Source organism: Protopterus annectens, chromosome 6.part0 (assembly GCF_019279795.1).
Source record: "Protopterus annectens isolate FY-2018-M chromosome 6.part0, PAN1.0, whole genome shotgun sequence".
Taxonomy (NCBI): domain Eukaryota; kingdom Metazoa; phylum Chordata; order Ceratodontiformes; family Protopteridae; genus Protopterus; species Protopterus annectens.
This window is the reverse complement of record NC_056737.1, coordinates 1,362,103,657-1,362,122,344: the sequence shown is the minus strand read 5'-3', so window position 1 is coordinate 1,362,122,344 and position 18,688 is coordinate 1,362,103,657. Positions and strand designations below refer to the sequence as shown.

The following is an 18,688-nucleotide window of genomic DNA, read 5'->3' as shown; positions in this document are numbered from 1 at the left end:
ATTAGCTAGACAGAGGGACAGAGCTGGGAAAGATGTGCAGCATGTAAGGGTGATAAAGGATAGTGAGGGAAAGGTACTCACAAGAGAGGAGAGTGTGTTGAGTAGATGGAAAGAGTATTTTGAGAGGCTGATGAATGAAGAGAATGAGAGAGAGAGAAGGTTGGATGATGTGGGGATAGTGAATCAGGAAGTGAAACAGATTAGCAAGGAGAATGTAAGGGCAGCTATGAAGAGGATGAAGAATGGAAAGGCTGTTGGCCCAGATGACATACCAATGGAAGCATGGAGGTGCTTAGGAGAAATGGCAGTGGAATTTCTAACTAGATTGTTTAATGAAATTTTGGAAAGTCAGAGGATGCCTGAGGAGTGGAGAAAAAGTGTTTTGGTACCTATCTTTAAGAATAAGGGTGATGTGCAGAGCTGCAGTAACTACAGAGGGATAAAACTGATTAGTCACAGCTTGAAGTTATGGGAAAGAGTAGTGGAAGCAAGGTTAAGAAGGGAGGTGATGATTAGTGATCAGCAGTATGGTTTCATGCCAGGAAAGAGCACTACAGATGCAATGTTTGCTCTGAGAGTGTTGATGGAGAAATACAGAGAAGGTCAGAAGGAGTTGCATTGCGTCTTTGTAGACTTGGAGAAAGCATATGACAGGGTGCCTAGAGAAGAGTTGTGGTATTGTATGAGGAAGTCGGGAGTGGCAGAGAAGTGCGTAAGAGTGGTACAGGATATGTACGAGGGTAGTGTGACAGTGGTGAGGACTGCAGTGGGAGTGACAGATCCGTTTAAGGTGGAGGTGGGATTACATCAAGGATCAGCTCTGAGTCCTTTCTTATTTGCAGTGGTGATGGACAGGTTGACAGATGAGATCAGACAGGAGGCCCGTGGACTATGATGTTTGCAGATGACATTGTGATCTGTAGTGAGAGTAGGAATCAGGTTGAGGAGACTCTGGAGAGGTGGAGATATGCTCTAGAGAGCAGAGGAATGAGGGTCAGCAGGGCTAAGACAGAATATATGTGTGTAAATGAGAGGGAGGGTAGAGGAATGGTGAGGATGCAGGGAGTAGAGTTGGTAAAGGTGGACGAGTTTAAGTACTTGGGATCAACAGTTCAGAGTAATGGTGAATGTGGAAGAGAGGTGAAGAAGAGAGTACAGGCAGGGTGGAATGGGTGGAGAAGAGTGTCAGGAGTGATTTGTGACAGACGGGTATCCGTAGAGTGAAAGGGAAGGTCTACAAGAGTGTAGTGAGACCAGCTATGTTATATGGGTTGGAGACAGTGGCATTGACAAAAGGCAGGAGTCAGAGCTGGATGTGGCAGAGTTAAAGATGTTAAGATTTGCAATCGGTGTGACTAGGATGGATAGGATTAGGAATCGGTATATTAGAGGGTCAGCTCATGTTGGACAGTTTGGAGACAAAGCAAGAGAGACGAGATTGCGTTGGTTTGGGCATGTGCTGAGGAGGGATGATGGGTATATTGGGAAAAAGATGCTAAGGATGGAGCTGCCAGGTAAGAGGAATAGAGGAAGGCCTAAGATAAGGTTTATGGACGTGGTGAGAGAGGACATGCAGGCGGTTGGTGTGACAGAGCAAGATGCAGAGGATAGGAAGAAATGGAAAGAGATGATCCGCTGTGGCGACCCCTAACGGGAAAAGCCGAAAGAGAATGATGACACTAAGAGTTTGGTATAGGTATCTGGGACAATGACAGTGCCATTGTTAGATTTTATAGTAAAGGTTGGAGCGGAGGCTTTACGAGTGGGGAGAAAAGCAGTAGTTTCATTTTGTTAGGATTTAAAAGGAGACATCGATTACAGAGCCAGTTTTCAACAATATTAAAAACATTTTGGGATAGAGTCTGCAGACTTAAAGGGGAGGTGGCAGAGCAAATCAAAGTGGAGTCATCCGCATATTGAATGCAGGTGGCTGTTGGGGTGACTGTGTACAGGTCATTAATAAAGATAGAAAATAATACAGGTCCTAATATAGAGCCCTGAGTGACCACAAGGGTGATAGGTAAAAGGGAAGACAATTTGTTCTGCCATAGTACAGCCTGTTGTCTACCACTCAGATAAGATATGAACCATTGGATAGCCTGGACATCTAGGGGAATAGTTTTAAGTGTGTATATGAGTAGTTGGTGGTTGACCATGTCAAAGGCTTTGGAGAGATCAAGAAAGAGGGCAGAAGAAAGCTTATTGTTGTTTTGGTTTTAATTAATAACATTGAAGAAGGAGAGGAGGGCCGTAGTTGTACTGTGGAATGGTCTGAAACCATGCTGTGAGTTAGCCAGGAGACTGTGGTGAATGAGATGGTCAGGAGATTGTGCTGAATGAGATGGTCAGTAGATTGTGCTGAATGAGATGGCTCAGGAGATTGTGCTGAATGAGATGGCTCAGGAGATGGTGCTGAATGAGATAGCTCAGGGGATGGTGCTGAATGAGATGGCTCAGGGGATGGTGCTGAATGAGATGGCTCAGGGGATGGTGCTGAATGAGATGGCTCAAGAGCTGGTGCTGAATGAGATGGCTCAGGAGATGGTGCTGAATGAGATGGCTCAGGAGATGGTGCTGAATGAGATGGCTCAGGAGATGGTGCTGAATGAGATGGCTCAGGAGGTTGTGCTGAATGAGATGGCTCAGGAGATGGTGCTGAATGAGATGGCTCAGGAGATGGTGCTGAATGAGATGGCTCAGGAGATTGTGCTGAATGAGATGGCTCAGGATATGGTGCTGAATGAGATGGCTCAGGAGATGGTGCTGAATGAGATGGCTCAGGAGATGGTGCTGAATGAGATGGCTCAGGAGACTGTGCTGAATGAGATGGCTCAGGAGACTGTGCTGAATGAGATGGCTCAGGAGATTGTGCTGAATGAGATGGCTCAGGAGACTGTGCTGAATGAGATGGCTCAGGAGATGGTGCTGAATGAGATGGCTCAGGAGATGGTGCTGAATGAGATGGCTCAGGAGATTGTGCTGAATGAGATGGCTCAGGAGACTGTGCTGAATGAGATGGCTCAGGAGATTGTGCTGAATGAGATGGCTCAGGAGATTGTGCTGAATGAGATGGCTCAGGAGTTGCTTATGGATGCACGTCTCCATAATCTTAGCCAGGGGTGACAAAGTAGCTATAGGGCTGTAATCTGACAGTTCAGTTGAACTGCCCTCTTTGTGGAGTGGAATAACATGGGATGTCTTCCAGCTGGAGGGGATAGTGGCTTCTGATATAGTTCTATTAATCAGGATAGAGATTGGGTATGCTATGGCATCCACAGCTTTTTGTAAATACTCATCTGGGAGGAGATCCTCTGCAAGGGTGGTTGGTTTTAGTTTCTTGATTAGGGCACAGATAAATGATGTGGAAACTGGTTGAAAGTTAAAGGGCAGTTGAGAACTAGGTGCAGCGGCATTTGGACTCGGGCAACTGGGAGACATTTGGTTAGCTAGTGAGTGGATAGTTTCTGTGAAGAAACTATTAAAGGTCTTGGCAATGTCTTCTGAAGTTTTTGGATGGTAGCCGAGGGGGTAGGAGTTGTGGATTGCCCTCAGTGAATACGTTTATTTATGCCTACACAAAACTTTTGCAGATTGTTTTGATGCTTCTGTTGTAAATGACGGTAAAAGTTTTTTTTTTATCTAGGGTGGTAGATTTTTTTGTGTTGTTCCTTAGTTGTCTATATCTAAGTTGATCTAAGGGGGATTTTGTGGTACGCCAAGTGGCCCAAGCTTTGTTTGTAAGTAAGATCATTTGTCTGGTTTCTTTTGAAAGCCATGGAGCAACTTTTGCTTTAGTTCTTCTAGAACTTGCAGGTGCATGGGTATCAAGGATGGCTAGGAATTTGGTGTTACAATATAATACAGCTTCTTCAATTCTTCAAGTGGTAGATGTTTTAGGACTGCCCAATTACATGCTTTGAGTTCATTTTGGAAATTAGCGGGATTGAAGTTTTTTCTGGTTTTTAATTGTTTTGTAAGTAGGTTGGTGGGGGATGTCAGTCTTATGCCTGATTATATAGGAAAGAAAATGGTCACTTATGTCTTCAGGTAGGGTACCGGCCCTATACATGTGGGGATGGCTGTTAATGAGTATCCAATCTAGGATACTATCTTTGTTGTTAGCTTTACTGATTCTTATAGGGGAGGATATGATCTGAGTAAATGCGTATAGATTTACATGGATGGTTGGAGATTCTGAGGAACAAATATTCCAGTCAATGTTGAAGACTCCTAGAACAATGGTTTCTTGAGGGTAGGTACTAGACAGCCAAGAAAGGATATCTTCTAGGGTGTTTGCATTATTACCTGGGGGAATGTAGATGCAGGCTATGTTAATACTTTTGTTTTTATTAATTTGAAGCTTGGTAATGAGAATTTCAGCACTATCAACACGGGGTGGTTGTGTGGAATTAGAGGCCACATCTAGAGTAGTTTTGTATATTAGAGCTACCCCTCTTCCCTTCCTAGTGGTACAGTCTAACCTTAGTATGTTGTAACCTGGGGGTAAAACCTTGTTATCTGCCACTGATGATTTTAGCCAGGTTTCAGTAAGACAAAGTATGTCTGGGGAATGTGTATCTAAATTTGCATGCAGGTGGTGGACCTTATTATTTAAGCTTCTAATATTTAGGTGACTGACCAGGAGTGATTTCGAAAGTTTATTTAAAGTTTGTAATTAGTGGGAATAGTAGAATTGGGGCTAGGATCAACTAGTGAGCTTGGGCCAGGGTTTGGATGAATGTCCCCATCCCTTGTGAGGTTGCCATGTAGTCTAATTGTGAGCTTCAGGAATTTAAATATCAGTCTTAGGTAATTCTGGGTTTTGGGGTTGATATATATGGATCTAATGGGTTGGTAGTATTTTGTATCCAAGGAGTTAGTTGTAAGGGGGATTACTAAGTGTTCTAGTTTAATTTGTATTATTGGAGTGGTGGTTTGGCTTCTTGGGTAGTTGTAGCCTAGGTAGGACATACTTTCATAGGTGGTGAGAAGATATGTAATTATCATCAAGGGTCGTAGGCAGTATAATAGCATTAATTTGAAAGGTTTCACGGCCAACAACAGAGGCATTCTAGCTACCCACAACTTTCACTGAGAAGGACGTAGAAAATCTATTCAATACACAATGCCTACTCAGTAGTGTATTGTTTTGCCTCTCTACATATAGGTAAAGGATACTAATGGAAATTCTAACATTAGAAATAATTAACAGGCTGTATCATTGCTTGCAATAGCAATACTCAGCAGAAATGACACAGGCAATTCTGATCCAACTTCCCAGGTCATTTCTTCCCACACTGTACATGAAAATGTGCGTAGCTACTAACAGTGACATTGTAACAGTACCAGGTCATACTCTTACTTCACAGTACCTGGCCAAAACTAACACTGACATTGTAACAGTACCAGGTCATACTCTTACTTCACAGTACCTGGCCAAAACTAATAGTGACATTGTAACAGTACCAGGTCATACTCTTACTTCACAGTACCTGGCCAAAACTAACAGTGACACTGTAACAGTACCAGGTCATACTCTTACTTCACAGTACCTGGCCAAAACTAACAGTGACATTGTAACAGTACCAGGTCATACTCTTACTTCACAGTACCTGGCCAAAACTAACACTGACATTGTAACAGTACCAGGTCATACTCTTACTTCACAGTACCTGGCCAAAACTAATAGTGACATTGTAACAGTACCAGGTCATACTCTTACTTCACAGTACCTGGCCAAAACTAACAGTGACACTGTAACAGTACCAGGTCATACTCTTACTTCACAGTACCTGGCCAAAACTAACAGTGACATTGTAACAGTACCAGGTCATACTCTTACTTCACAGTACCTGGCCAAAACTAACACTGACATTGTAACAGTACCAGGTCATACTCTTACTTCACAGTACCTGGCCAAAACTAACAGTGACATTGTAACAGTACCAGGTCATACTCTTACTTCACAGTACCTGGCCAAAACTAACAGTGACATTGTAACAGTACCAGGTCATACTCTTACTTCACAGTACCTGGCCAAAACTAACACTGACATTGTAACAGTACCAGGTCATATTCTTGCTTCACAGTACCTGGCCAAATCCTTTTACTCTTACCACCAGATTATGGCCCCTTACATCGCTCCCAGGTGGTACCCTTGGTTACAGTGATAATGCAAAACTAAATTTATATGTTGGGACTGCCCCGTTAGCTGTCACATTTCAATGGAATTTTACAGCCTGTTATTAAGCATGGATTTCATAACCCCTTATTATGCATGTACACATGAATTCAGGAAGTAGTAAGTTTTTTACAAAAGTGTAGGAACTGTAGTATAGGAACATATTGACCATGTTGTGCAGATCTCTTGTGCAACAAAATGCTAAAAATAGATGAACTTTTGTGAAGATTTCTAGTGAGTGATGAAAGCTGAAATGTCATCTATGTTGAGAGATGTAACCTGCCTTCATTTCTGATTATGTAACATAAAACAGAGGAGATACAAATTTTAAGATGTTAGAACCTAAATGCAGTAGGTTTACAGACTACATAGATGTGTGCAGTTCTGAAAAGGTGCACTCCATAGCATTTTAGCACATCTTTCATATGCCCATTTCAAATAGTGTGAAAACACAGCCTGTTTTGGTTTTCTTTCCTATAGTAATACTTGCAGGGATTGCAATGCTCACTACTCCCTTCTAATTTTATATTTAATAATATTCAACTGCATTGTTTAATCTCCAAGTGGGGAAAATGAAATGTGATTACTTTCATATACAGGGTAATTTCCCCTCCTTATCAAATGAAAATATGTTTCTGATCATATATTGATCTTTTATGTATTATGAGTATCTTTGCATCAATTAGTTAACATTATTATTTTTTTAATTTGTTCTGTCACAGAATGCCACTGTGGGGCTTCCATAATGACGATTTCTCAGTCAACACTATTTTTCCACAATGCACTTTAGTTTAATATAAACTATTAAAAATATCTATATAAATTATATAAATAATTTTATATATATATATATATATATATATATATATATATATATATATATATGGGTCTACTTTGAAAGACCGAAACGCTACTTCGCCGACACAAAAATCACCGATGCCAGATAACCGACAACACACAAAACCGACAACGCAAAACACCGAACACCATAACACCGACACACCGAACGTAAACAACACATCACACTACATAACATACCCACTAGCCCTAACCCAAACCCTAACCCTAAGGTCCGACACTATCGCACACTCACCCTACCTGCACCCTAACCCTAACTCACTTAACCCACCCCTAACCCCAAGGTCGACAGTATCGCACACTTCACCTACCTGCACCCTAACCCTAACTCACTTAACCCACCCCTAGCCCAAGCTCCGACACTATCGCACACTTCACCTACCTGCACCCTAACCCTAACTCACTTAACCCACCCCTAACCCAAGCTCGGACACTATCGCACACTTCACCTACCTGCACCCTAACCCTAACTCACTTAACCCACCCCTAGCCCAAGCTCCGACACTATCGCACACTTCACCTACCTGCACCCTAAACCTAACTCACTTAACCCGTCCCTAAACTACAGTCCCTCACTATCACACACTTACCTTACACGAACCCTAACTCCGACACTAACACACACTCACCTTTCCCACAGCCTAACCCGAAATCCCACAATATCGCACTTACCTCACCGCTCCTAACGCCGTCACTGTCGCACACTTACCGAGTCGCGATCGCACATTACCCTTGTCGGTCTTTCCGCTGTCGGCAAATCACCCTGTCGGTAAACTTACCTGTCGGTCGTTTAGTCTTCGTTTTCCGCGTGTCGGGGAATCGTCTACTTATACATTATATATATATATATATATATATATATATATATATATATATATATATTACTTATATATATTTTAATACATTTTATAAATATATTAATTATAAAATATCTTGAGTGTCTCAAGAGACAGTGGGTAGAATTTACAATCAGCTGTCTACACAAATGGTTTAAATTGAAGACGAAGAGCAAAATAATTGACCATGATTCTTAAAAATGTTTGCTAGTCTACAAAATCTCATTGTCATTGTGCTCAGTCACTGACATGAAGAACATGCACATTTACAGATGGCTGACGTTAATGCTTACCCACGTGTATGCCAGAACACTGCATGTCATTCTTTTTTAATGTATCACTTCAGGACAAATTTAACAGATGTTTTTTGTACTTACCCTGTGCAGGTCTGAGCTACTGGTAGCTGCACAAATGTTACACACATCTCCTAACATTATATTTCTGATATTTTGCCAAACAACTGTACTGCCTCCTGGCACATGATGTCACAACGAAGGCACAGCTGCTTATAACAACATACCAAAGGGCTTCAATGACCCCTACAATTTATTAATACCACCAAGTGACCTAATGAGTCATCTTTGTGAACCACACATTGCATCTTGCACTGACCTCTTAGACAAACATTAAGGGCATTTCTTAGCTTCCACAGCTAGGATAGTTACACAAAAATGGGAAACGTAGATGTAAGCACACAGGGAAGGAATCCATTCATGTACAGCAGGGCAAAGAGGAGGTTAGATGAAATGGGAATTTGTTTGAACATGAGACACTGCAACAAAAACACAGCTCCTCTATCACTAAATAATGCAACTGTTTTCACACAAGGGGCACTGCAGGTTATACATCTGATTTATGCTGGAGGTTTCTTTGAGGATGTATACAGGAAGAGAGCTAAAAATGATGCTGACGTGTAAACCAATTTGTAAATGAAAACTAGGTAAATGTAAACATCCAAGAAAAAGGCACAAACTGTTAAGCCTGAATGTGAATTAAAAAAAATTGATTCCAATTCCTCTATTTTGCATTTCAGTATTTATTTTTCAGCAATATTTTGCTTTATACAAAATGGTAGACTGTAGTGAGTGCTAAGTGACAAATGCACAATATGGAATGATTTGTATGTATGGCATAGCAAATCACAGACGTCAGAAGCTCAAAAGCATTATCAGTACCCATATAACAGTTGAAGATAGCCAGGCATTAGAAATAAAAGACAATGAAAACATTCCTAGCTGTCCCACTACAGCCAAACAGGAAAAACACATCAACTCACATGCAAAAGGGCCAAGACTGGACCAGATAAGCACAGTAGACAAATCAGAGTAAGAGAGATTTTCTGTCTCATTTTCAAAAGGAGGAACATATTTCAAGACAGTGCTAAAGTCATCACATAAGCAGCATCTAGGGTACATGCGATTTGTATATGTGTGTGTGTGTGTGTGTGTGTGTGTGTGTGTGTGTGTGTGTGTGTGTGTGTGTGTGTGTGTGGTGAGGGTTCATGTCTGTAAACACACATTTACAAAGATGATGGGATGTCCATGATATAACACCAAAGTCAAACAACTTTACACAACACAGCATTGTTTCGCTTCACATGATTACTCTGACAAGCTTTGCATGGGCATATAAACTAAACAAGTGCAATACTGAAGTACAGAACACTAACTGCATGTGGCAGGAGTGGGTTGTCTTCAATATGCTAGGAGAAAATTTTATACAAATCATGTAGTATTCTCCTTACTATGGAAATATAACGTTTGTACATATGCACACACAATGTTTGCTACTTTATTTGTTAAATTTTAAATCATAATTAAATTCAGAACCAGACAATCTATTACATTTTCCCTTTTTCTTCTTCCTCTCCTCCCCATCTGGGAGTCCTTTATATCCAGAAGCAATTGAATGAAATACTAGAGGACTTATTCAGTCGCACCTGATTAGGCAGTGGGAAGAATAAGGCAGAATAAGCAGGCAAAAGACACAAACACAAGCTTTCAAACTCTACTTGCTAAAAAACTTCTTATTTTCAGAATAACCTCTTGTGCTCCACCTCTATTGCCACCTCAAGGTAAAGAGAATTTGTTTCTTGAAGTTTTGCACCACCTAGTTTCTTTCTTTTTCCTTTCATTGCTGTTTTAGTGCTGAGACCCTTCAGGCTACTTCTTGTCTCCTTATATCACCCCAATTAGCCCTCCATTTTCATAGCCTCATGTCATCTTGTTGGATTGTCTGACCCCTCCACAGTTAAATCACCTGTTGGCAGACCCTTCTTGTCTTGGGGGTGAGAGGAGGATAGAAGATCACAGCTACTATCCAGATGGTCAGCTGGGATTCTCATTACAACTCCACTTTTCCTCTGCCTTGTAAAATGATGTGTTGCATGCACTGCTCACAGTTCCTGGAAATGTCCAGAGGCATGCAAGCGTGCATACTAGCATGCCTTTGGACATTTCCAGGAACTGTGTTGCACGCACTGCTCACAGTTCCTGGAAATGTCCAGAGGCATGCTAGTATGTACGCTTGCGACCAGCATCCATGCAACCAGCATGTTACTGTGTACGCATGTTACCAGCACCCACTCTACATGCACCCATGTTACCAAAAAAGTTTCCATACATACATGCTACCAAGCTACCAGTGCAACAGCATGCATTAATGCTATTATGCACAAGACTTTACATGCACACATGCTACCATTGTTACCACACTCTCATATTACCAACACCTAGTCTATGTGCACCCATGCTACCAACATGTTACAATACACCCATTCTGCTACCACCCATTCTGCATGCATCTAATGGTAGCAACAAGTTACCAGCACCCACTCTACATGCACCCGTGCAACCAACACGTTACCATACACCCATGCTACTACCACTCACTCTGCATGCACCCATGCTACCAACACGTTACCATACACCCATGCTACTAGCACCCACTCTATATGCACCCATGCTACCAACACATGTTACCATGTACCCATGCTAGCACCCACTCTACCAAACTGTTACCATCTACCCATGCTACTAGCACCCACTCTACATGCACTCATGTTATGAACACTTTACTATACACCTACGCCACTAGCACCCATTCCATATGCATCTAATGCTACCAGCATGTTACCAAGCATGCATGCTACCAACACCCATGCTACATGCATCCATGCTACCAGTACATGTCACAAGTAGCCATATGCACCCATGTTACCAGCACGTCACCATGCACCAGTTTTACCAGCACCCACTCTACATGCACTCATGTTACCAGTACCCACTCTACATGCATCCATACTAGGTACATCCGTGCTACTAGCACATGTCACCATGCACCCATGTTAACAGTACCCACTCTACATGAACCCTTGTCACCAGTATTCACTCTACATGCACCCTTGTTACCAGTACCCACTCTAAATGCATCCACATTACCATGCACTCATGTTACCAGCAGCCATGCTACATGCATTCACACTACCAGTGCATATGCTACATACATCCACACTATGAGCACACATGGAAAATACAGGTACCCATATAACCAAAGTTTTTTTTGAAGGAATGAATTAATGGGATGAATTTAACACAGTGGGGACATTTATTCCACATGCATTGAAGTATTTGTAGAATAAAGCTGTCACATTTCACAGTAAAGTTGATATTAATTTTTAATGAGGCTGTGTCCTCTTGTGATCACTGGGAGGGGGTGGTATTCTGAACAAAGGGTTTCATGTAGAAAATTAACAAATATCAAAAAAAAAAATTTGCATGAGGCAATAACTTTTTTAAATGCAAGAAAAGGAAAGTTAATACCAGAGCACCCTTCATGCTAAAGAGCACAGGCTGAGCAGGCACAACCAGAGTAAGCCCTATAGAAAAAACACTTTTCTTGCATGGCTTCCAACGTTTAAAAATAAATAAATAAATAGAAAACATTATTTAAGGCTTGGCCAAGCCTTAGGAATACAGCCTAGCTGTGAGCTATGCAGCTGCCAGGGATGCCTCTCTGGCAAGGAGCTTTTCCAACTTGTTTCTTCCTCCTCTTGTTGTGGTCCCCCTGATTAAAGAAGCTGCAGTTGAAGCAACTGGTGAGGAAAGCGCTGCATATTACTTTGCTTCTGGGCTTTCTGCCTGGTTCCACCCATGACTTGGCAAAAAATAACATAGCTTTTCAGGCCTCAAAGGCTCTGTGATTCATTGCCTAGATCACAGTGGGTCAGACCGAGCTGAAAGCTCACAAACATTGGATAGTGGAGGGTAGTGGACAGAGTGACACTTCAAGCATTATTGAGAATCTGGGGGCATTGATGCCACAAGGCTCTGTTTACAAGCGAATCCTCTGACTGAAGTGAAGCTCACACAGAATGGATGGTTTTTTTTAGCCTGGAAGGCAGGCAACTACACATTATGGGAAATTGATTTTACAGGGATAAACTGTATTTGTGTGAACCATGTTGAAATACACGATACTGTGGCTGGCTTACTGTGTGTCTTTGTCAAACATGTATACAAAACACCTTACCCCTACTCCCAAAAGACCCCATGCATTATTCAACAGGCTCTGCTCAGAGGTATGCAGAGAAGGCCACTCTACTTTGTGTAGGGGCTGTCTTGAGAGAATGTGATCATTATTTATTTAACCTTCCTTATAATCAAACCTCAGATGTGTGCACAGAAGGCTGCTATAGCTGGTTTTGCAGGAGCACACTGCCTCAGTGAAATAACTTGGAATGCATTACTTTGATCCTTTTTTTTCACATTCCTCACAATCTAACAACAGACACACAGGTGGCTATATTTGGCAAAGTGTAGGGGGAGCAGGTTGGTAGCTGGTGTGGGGTCATGGGTCATTTGTCTAGGACTTCATTTCACCTATGGCAGGTCCTGATTTAAGTGTATTGATTAAATGAGCAGATGGCCTTGGATGGGTAGCAAGATGAAGAAGGAAGCAGCTCTAGAAAGAATAAATGTAAAATAAAATGGGCATTTATAGACTGTTGCTTGCTTCATACGTGTGTATGTGTATGTGTATACACGCTGTCTTCTCAGAAGATGAGAAAACTGATATCAGTCAATTCTAGAGCCATCATATGATAAGCATATTTTTAGGAAAACACACAACCAATAAAAATATCTAATTTATAACTATCCCACACACAATGCAAGCCAAAAGAGCATACGTAGTAGTTCTACACGTCCTAGCAGTTGGTAAGAAAGAAAAGTTTACTTTATCCATATATTTTGCAAAATGAGGTAGAAAGCATTACATTATTTAGCATTTGCATATCAACAGCATTCTCATAAGTGGATTGCTTTTCACTTTCACTTATCCTTTAGTACTCAAGTTACACAGATCCCTAGAAAAAATATTACTGACAATGTGAAGAAAGAAAGAATGAATGAAGGCTGCCCTCCATACAGAGCACATTTCTGGAATTAAAACCCAAGCACAGATTTAACTGAGCATTAAAACTTATTAGCAGCGGCCTCTAAAAATCACAATGGAGAGTCAGGTGTACATTCGTATTTTTCATTATATAATGTACATAATGATAAGGAATGTTTTGTATTACTTATATCACAACTTCCTTCCTACTGCTTGGTTACTTTACACCAGCTTCAGGAAATTAATCATTAACTCTAGGATATGCAAGGCTAGATTTAACTCAATTAGCACTCTGTTTCAGACTTAGCACTTCAGTCCTCACTGAAATGAATAAGGATGCGGTTTGTTTTCAATGGATAAGATATATCACCATCTAGTGGTAACAGCTGTAGATAATATGTGGTAATAAGAAGCATAATTTGGTTTCTGCAGAATTTGTTTATTACTAAACCATTAAATAAATGTTTTAGAAGAATGCCAAATTGCTTTTGTGGGCTGTGAAAAATCTAACAAATATGTTATAAAATTGTGATAAAAAATCCTGATAAAATTTTATCTTGCATTGTGAAAACAAAAATTCTAGCTGAAAAACTAAAGCTCACCTCAGTAGGTGAAAGTTAATATAAAAACACCTACTTATTTTGAAAGTGTTTGCAGTATGCAACAGGATTCTTTAATTTCAACATTTTGTTTTTATTGCACTTCAGGAATTATTTTGAACTGACAATGGAAATAACTCGTACTTAGGCAGCATTTACAGGTTCAAAAACAGGTGCGTGATTGCCTCACAGTGAGGTAACAGTAAATGGAACTGAGGTACAAAGGTGACTTCTCAAAGATGTACAAACATCCTACTGACATAGTGTGAAATGTTTGTGCTTAACATGAAATAAAAATAGGTTCATAACAGCTCGTCAAGTGAGTCTAAATTGTGGCCTTTCAGACAATATCAAAGCCATTTATTACTAGTTTTACAGCAACTTAGATTTGAGAATGGATTGTACATTTAATGCCATTTTCTTTATCAAACATCCATGACTGCTGATGTGAAATAGTGGTAAGGACTAACACTTTTCAAGTTGGGACACAAGGATGGCCACAGGTCAGGTGTTCTTGGCCATAATTCTCAACCTCTTAGCACAATAAATCTGGACAAAGCCTAAAATAATGGGGGGGGGGGGGGCAAAGGCTCAGAAATAGGGACATATTTTAAATATTGCTCTTTTAACCTTAGAAAGTTGCTAGAACAATTTTTGAGTTGGCATACATTGTCTGAAGACTAGAAGGCTATAAAGTCTGAAACTCAAATGTGTGGCATTGTTTAGTGATTTGACAGACAACTGCAAATTTTATGAGGAACAGACCAAAAATGTACAGCAAACATTTGGACATTTTGCGAAAATCTGGACAGTTCAGAGGTATGTTCCTAGTGCACAGAAGGAGGCATGGCTTTAGTGTGAAGGTTGTTCTTGTGTGGACAGGTTATGATTAAATGCATCTTACAGCAGCTGTTGTTGTTAATTCAACAGTTTACTACATATAAACAAGCATTTTCAATATAGTTCTCACACCTCTCATCTTCCTGAAACACTTACTTAAAAGTTAGCTAATGTGAAATAACTTAATTCAAGTCAAACACTGTTCAAGACATCATTACCTGAAACTACAAAGTCATACTACTTGGTTTTTAACAATACTATATTTAAGAAACATGCGATTGCTACTAGAAAAATGAACACGGTTATTAACAAAATAGCTTTTCTAAAAATTGGAGACCTGAACTGAAAATCACTCGTATCCAAAGAAATTTCTGTATATCCAAAAAATCCATCTTTGCAGTGATAACGTTGTGTGGACAGATTATTGTGTGTACGTTTCAGTGGTGCACAGAAATAATTCAGTGTCTGCAGACTGACAGCTGTACACAGTATTAATTATGCCTTGTCTGTCCGCATATTTATGTCTCTAGCTCAGAAAATAGACAAAACCCAGAAGGCATGGGAAATGTAAGAAAAGTCCTGCCTGTACTATACAAGCAAAGATCTCAACAGCCAATTTCTGAACTGAGGAATGAAAATTAAAGATCAGTTGTTTGTGGTCCTAAAGGAAGCCTCTGCTGCAGTGACCACACTAGCTGAATCCACTCAGTGAATCCTTCTTAAAACAAAACCACAATATTTATTTACAGAATAAGCCACCCACCATTGCAGGTATTATAAATATTCTTTCACTACAGTTAACTTAAATAAATTATGAAAAACAACACAGATACATGCTGCATTATTTTCACTGCTGTGCTGAATATATTTTCACTTCACCCACTACACATTTTGAATACTTTACACCCCGCCTACCTTTCCCAGATGGAAAGAAGCATTCCATCTCCACGCTGCTCCGGGAGTGGGATATACAGAGAGTACTGCTAGGTACCAGCCCTTCCTGAGGGGGACTCCGATCAGTTGTACGTACGAGACACCAACCAGGTCTGTCGCTGGGTCTTTCCAGAAGTTCCACAGTCTGTCCCACTTGAATGCTGAGTTCACTGCAGTGAGTTGCGGTGAAGTCCTGTAATACCACGGTAAGTTCACAGCCTCCAGACAGCTATTTAAGAAATCATAGCGGCAGACCATTAGCTACTGAAGAATTACTTTAGGTTCATCTTTCACCTAACTTGAAAAACAGAAGTCTTCATTAATGTTTATCCAGGGAAGCTCTGTTACAAAACCTAGTTATGTGTGCTTCATAAAACAGTACTCATTTAAGAGTATCAATTTACAAAATAGGACAAAACAATTTTGTGATAATTAACAATTAGCTGAACTGAGTGGCCTCCTCTCTTCCTCATCTGAGGTCAAATGAAAAGCTACTCTTTGGTACTCCATTCCTCGTGTTCAGAAAACTCATTTAGTCAGACCCATACTATTGCTCTAATATGAAAAGCTGTATGAGACTTCAGACTCGTACCACATTAAAACAAAAAGCTGTACAACATTTTTCCTGCTTCTTTTATGAGTTTCTTTCCACATGTTATATTTTTCAACAGACAAAACTCAGTTCAAACCATTAAAGGTTTCCCTTGAGGCATTTCTTAGTAAACAATTAAGGCTTTGTCCCCTCCTTGCTACATCTGGATTTGTCTCCATTGCAGGGGTGTGGACCACACTAGCAATAATGAAAATTCACTGAGATGCACCAGCCAGCTGGTTCATTGCCCAGGCCCACGGTTTTAGGAATATGAAGAGAGACAAACTTCACAATAATCACAGTATTCACTGGCAATCCTAAACTCTGCAGTACAGCAGCCAGGCAAATGAAATGCATGTCTTAGGGTCATGGCTCATATATATCTGGCACTGACAGCGCAAGGGTGACATTTCCAAGCACTAATACACAAGGAAACAAGCTAATATACAACACAGTTGATAAGTCACTGGACTTGTGAAGGAGGGTATTAGGTATGGAACTTAAGAGTCACCAAGAGCTGTCATCAAGCCATGGCATCACAGCAAAATGACTACTAAAATTCCAAGTAAAATGTCAGATGCTATTAACTTATTAGTAGGCAGGTTGTTAACAACTTTCACTGACTTTCTGGTTACAGAAAAAATACAAAGGCTAAATGAATTTTCCATTCCAGTAAGCTACTCTCACAGTGGAGCAGATTCATAAATTTTTTTCTGGTGTACTGCATGGCATAAAATGACAGTGCAAGTTGATAGTATTTTCTGTATTGTATTACAGTATATAGGGGTATTTTCTGTATGGTATTACAATATATAGGGGTATTTTCTGTATGGTATTACAGTATATAGGGGTATTTTCTATTCTGCATTGTATTACAGTATATAGGGGTATTTTCTGTATGGTATTACAGTATATAGGGGTATTTTCTGTATTGTATTACAGTATATAGGGGATGATACATTTCAGACACAAATGTCTTACTTTTTAAGTAGTGCTCACCTTCTGGATGATCAGCTGTTACCTTACTGCACTGATTAAAAGGTCTGCTCTGCACTCATCCACTTGCTTATGCTGGTTATATATAATGAAGGGATTTGGGATTTAAAGCTCATCAAAGAAAAGTCCAATGACACTATCATGTCAACAGCCTAAATTGATACTGTAAAGAGATACATACATGCATAAATAATTATTTAGTGGTTGGAATATGGTTAGTCTCTTCTCCTAGCAGTACCATAAGTGAAAATCTGAGAGAGCAGGTTGTAAATGTAAATGTGCTTATATGTGGTAAAAAAGCAGTGAGGAGTGAAAGGAGATGGATGTTAAAAACTTAGCTCAAATTTCTTCTTCTGTCATTGATGCACGTAGACAGCCACACAGCAAGGATGAAGCAAACAGAGCACAAGCAGTTGGGGGGCCCAATCCTGAAGTGCCATTCCTGCATTTTTCTTTTTGTACCGGCTTTTCTGAATGCTGCTACATAAAGCAACTTGCAAACTTTTTTTTGTTCTTCTAATGAAGAGCTGTGGCAGGGAGGGGGCATGTAGTTCAGACTGCTGTAAGCAGTCTATTGGAGCCCCCCCCTTTCCTCTTCTATTTGAAGAAGGGGGAATAGTGCTAGTTCAGGGACTGGCCTAGGGTGTTGGCTGAGCCAGTGACACCTCTGTAAGTCAAAACTCTTTTTGCCTTCATTATGTCTTCTGTGCCTTCTTCATTTGCTTTCAACAGCATAGCAGAATATATTTACAGCAGAATTAATGAGGTCTGCTACTGATACTGTATAACTCATGCATGTACATTACGATGTATTAGCACCTACACCTGGCAATTTACTATGGGTATTAACACTTGGGGGTGGGAGTTAAAACAGAAGTTCTTGCTCGTTGAATATTCTTTTCTTAAACACTACAACAAGCACCCACAACTACAAATGGGAGAATACCCAACCCCGTATGTTATTTGCATGAAAATAGTGCCAGGATTTTTATTTGTTTGTTTATTGATTGACTGATTGTATTTGTTAACCAGAGTAAATCACTGATCAATACTCACCCTTTTCAGTCTCAGACAAGGAGATTACAGAAAACGCACCCAAAAGAAGAAATATACAAATATGAAAAGCATTTAAAATCTGTTTACCAAGGTGTTGCACTGATTAGAAGTCACCAATTTCAGTCTTGGCCCACGAATACAAAGAATGTCCGAATTATATTTAGAGGGAAATAGCAAGAACATAACGGCCATGCACATCTGTAAACTATTAGGCAACAAAAAATACAATAATATTCATTATTTACAATAAATCAAGACAAACTTCGCTTAGAAAGTGAGGTGCTTGTGTGGCGATTGCAATTGTGTTATTTAGGTGGGAATGATAGAATAGTTGAGTGGAGTGAAGGTTGTTGTACAGGATATGTGAGTAGTTGTAAGAAGCAGTTATGTTAAGCAAATTGTT

At 40.3% G+C, this 18,688-nt stretch overlaps 1 protein-coding gene across 6 annotated transcripts in view; it reads right to left on the bottom strand.

Annotated features, from left to right (window-relative positions):
• KALRN (kalirin RhoGEF kinase) overlaps positions 1-18,688 on the bottom strand; it is a 4,346,166-nt gene that overhangs the window by 1,079,463 nt on the left and 3,248,015 nt on the right. For all 6 annotated transcript variants that reach the window (XM_044074926.1, XM_044074921.1, XM_044074920.1 and 3 more), the window contains one exon: positions 15,624-15,870. In XM_044074926.1, coding sequence (XP_043930861.1) covers positions 15,624-15,870 — 247 coding nt within the window. The remainder of the gene's footprint in view (positions 1-15,623; positions 15,871-18,688) is intronic.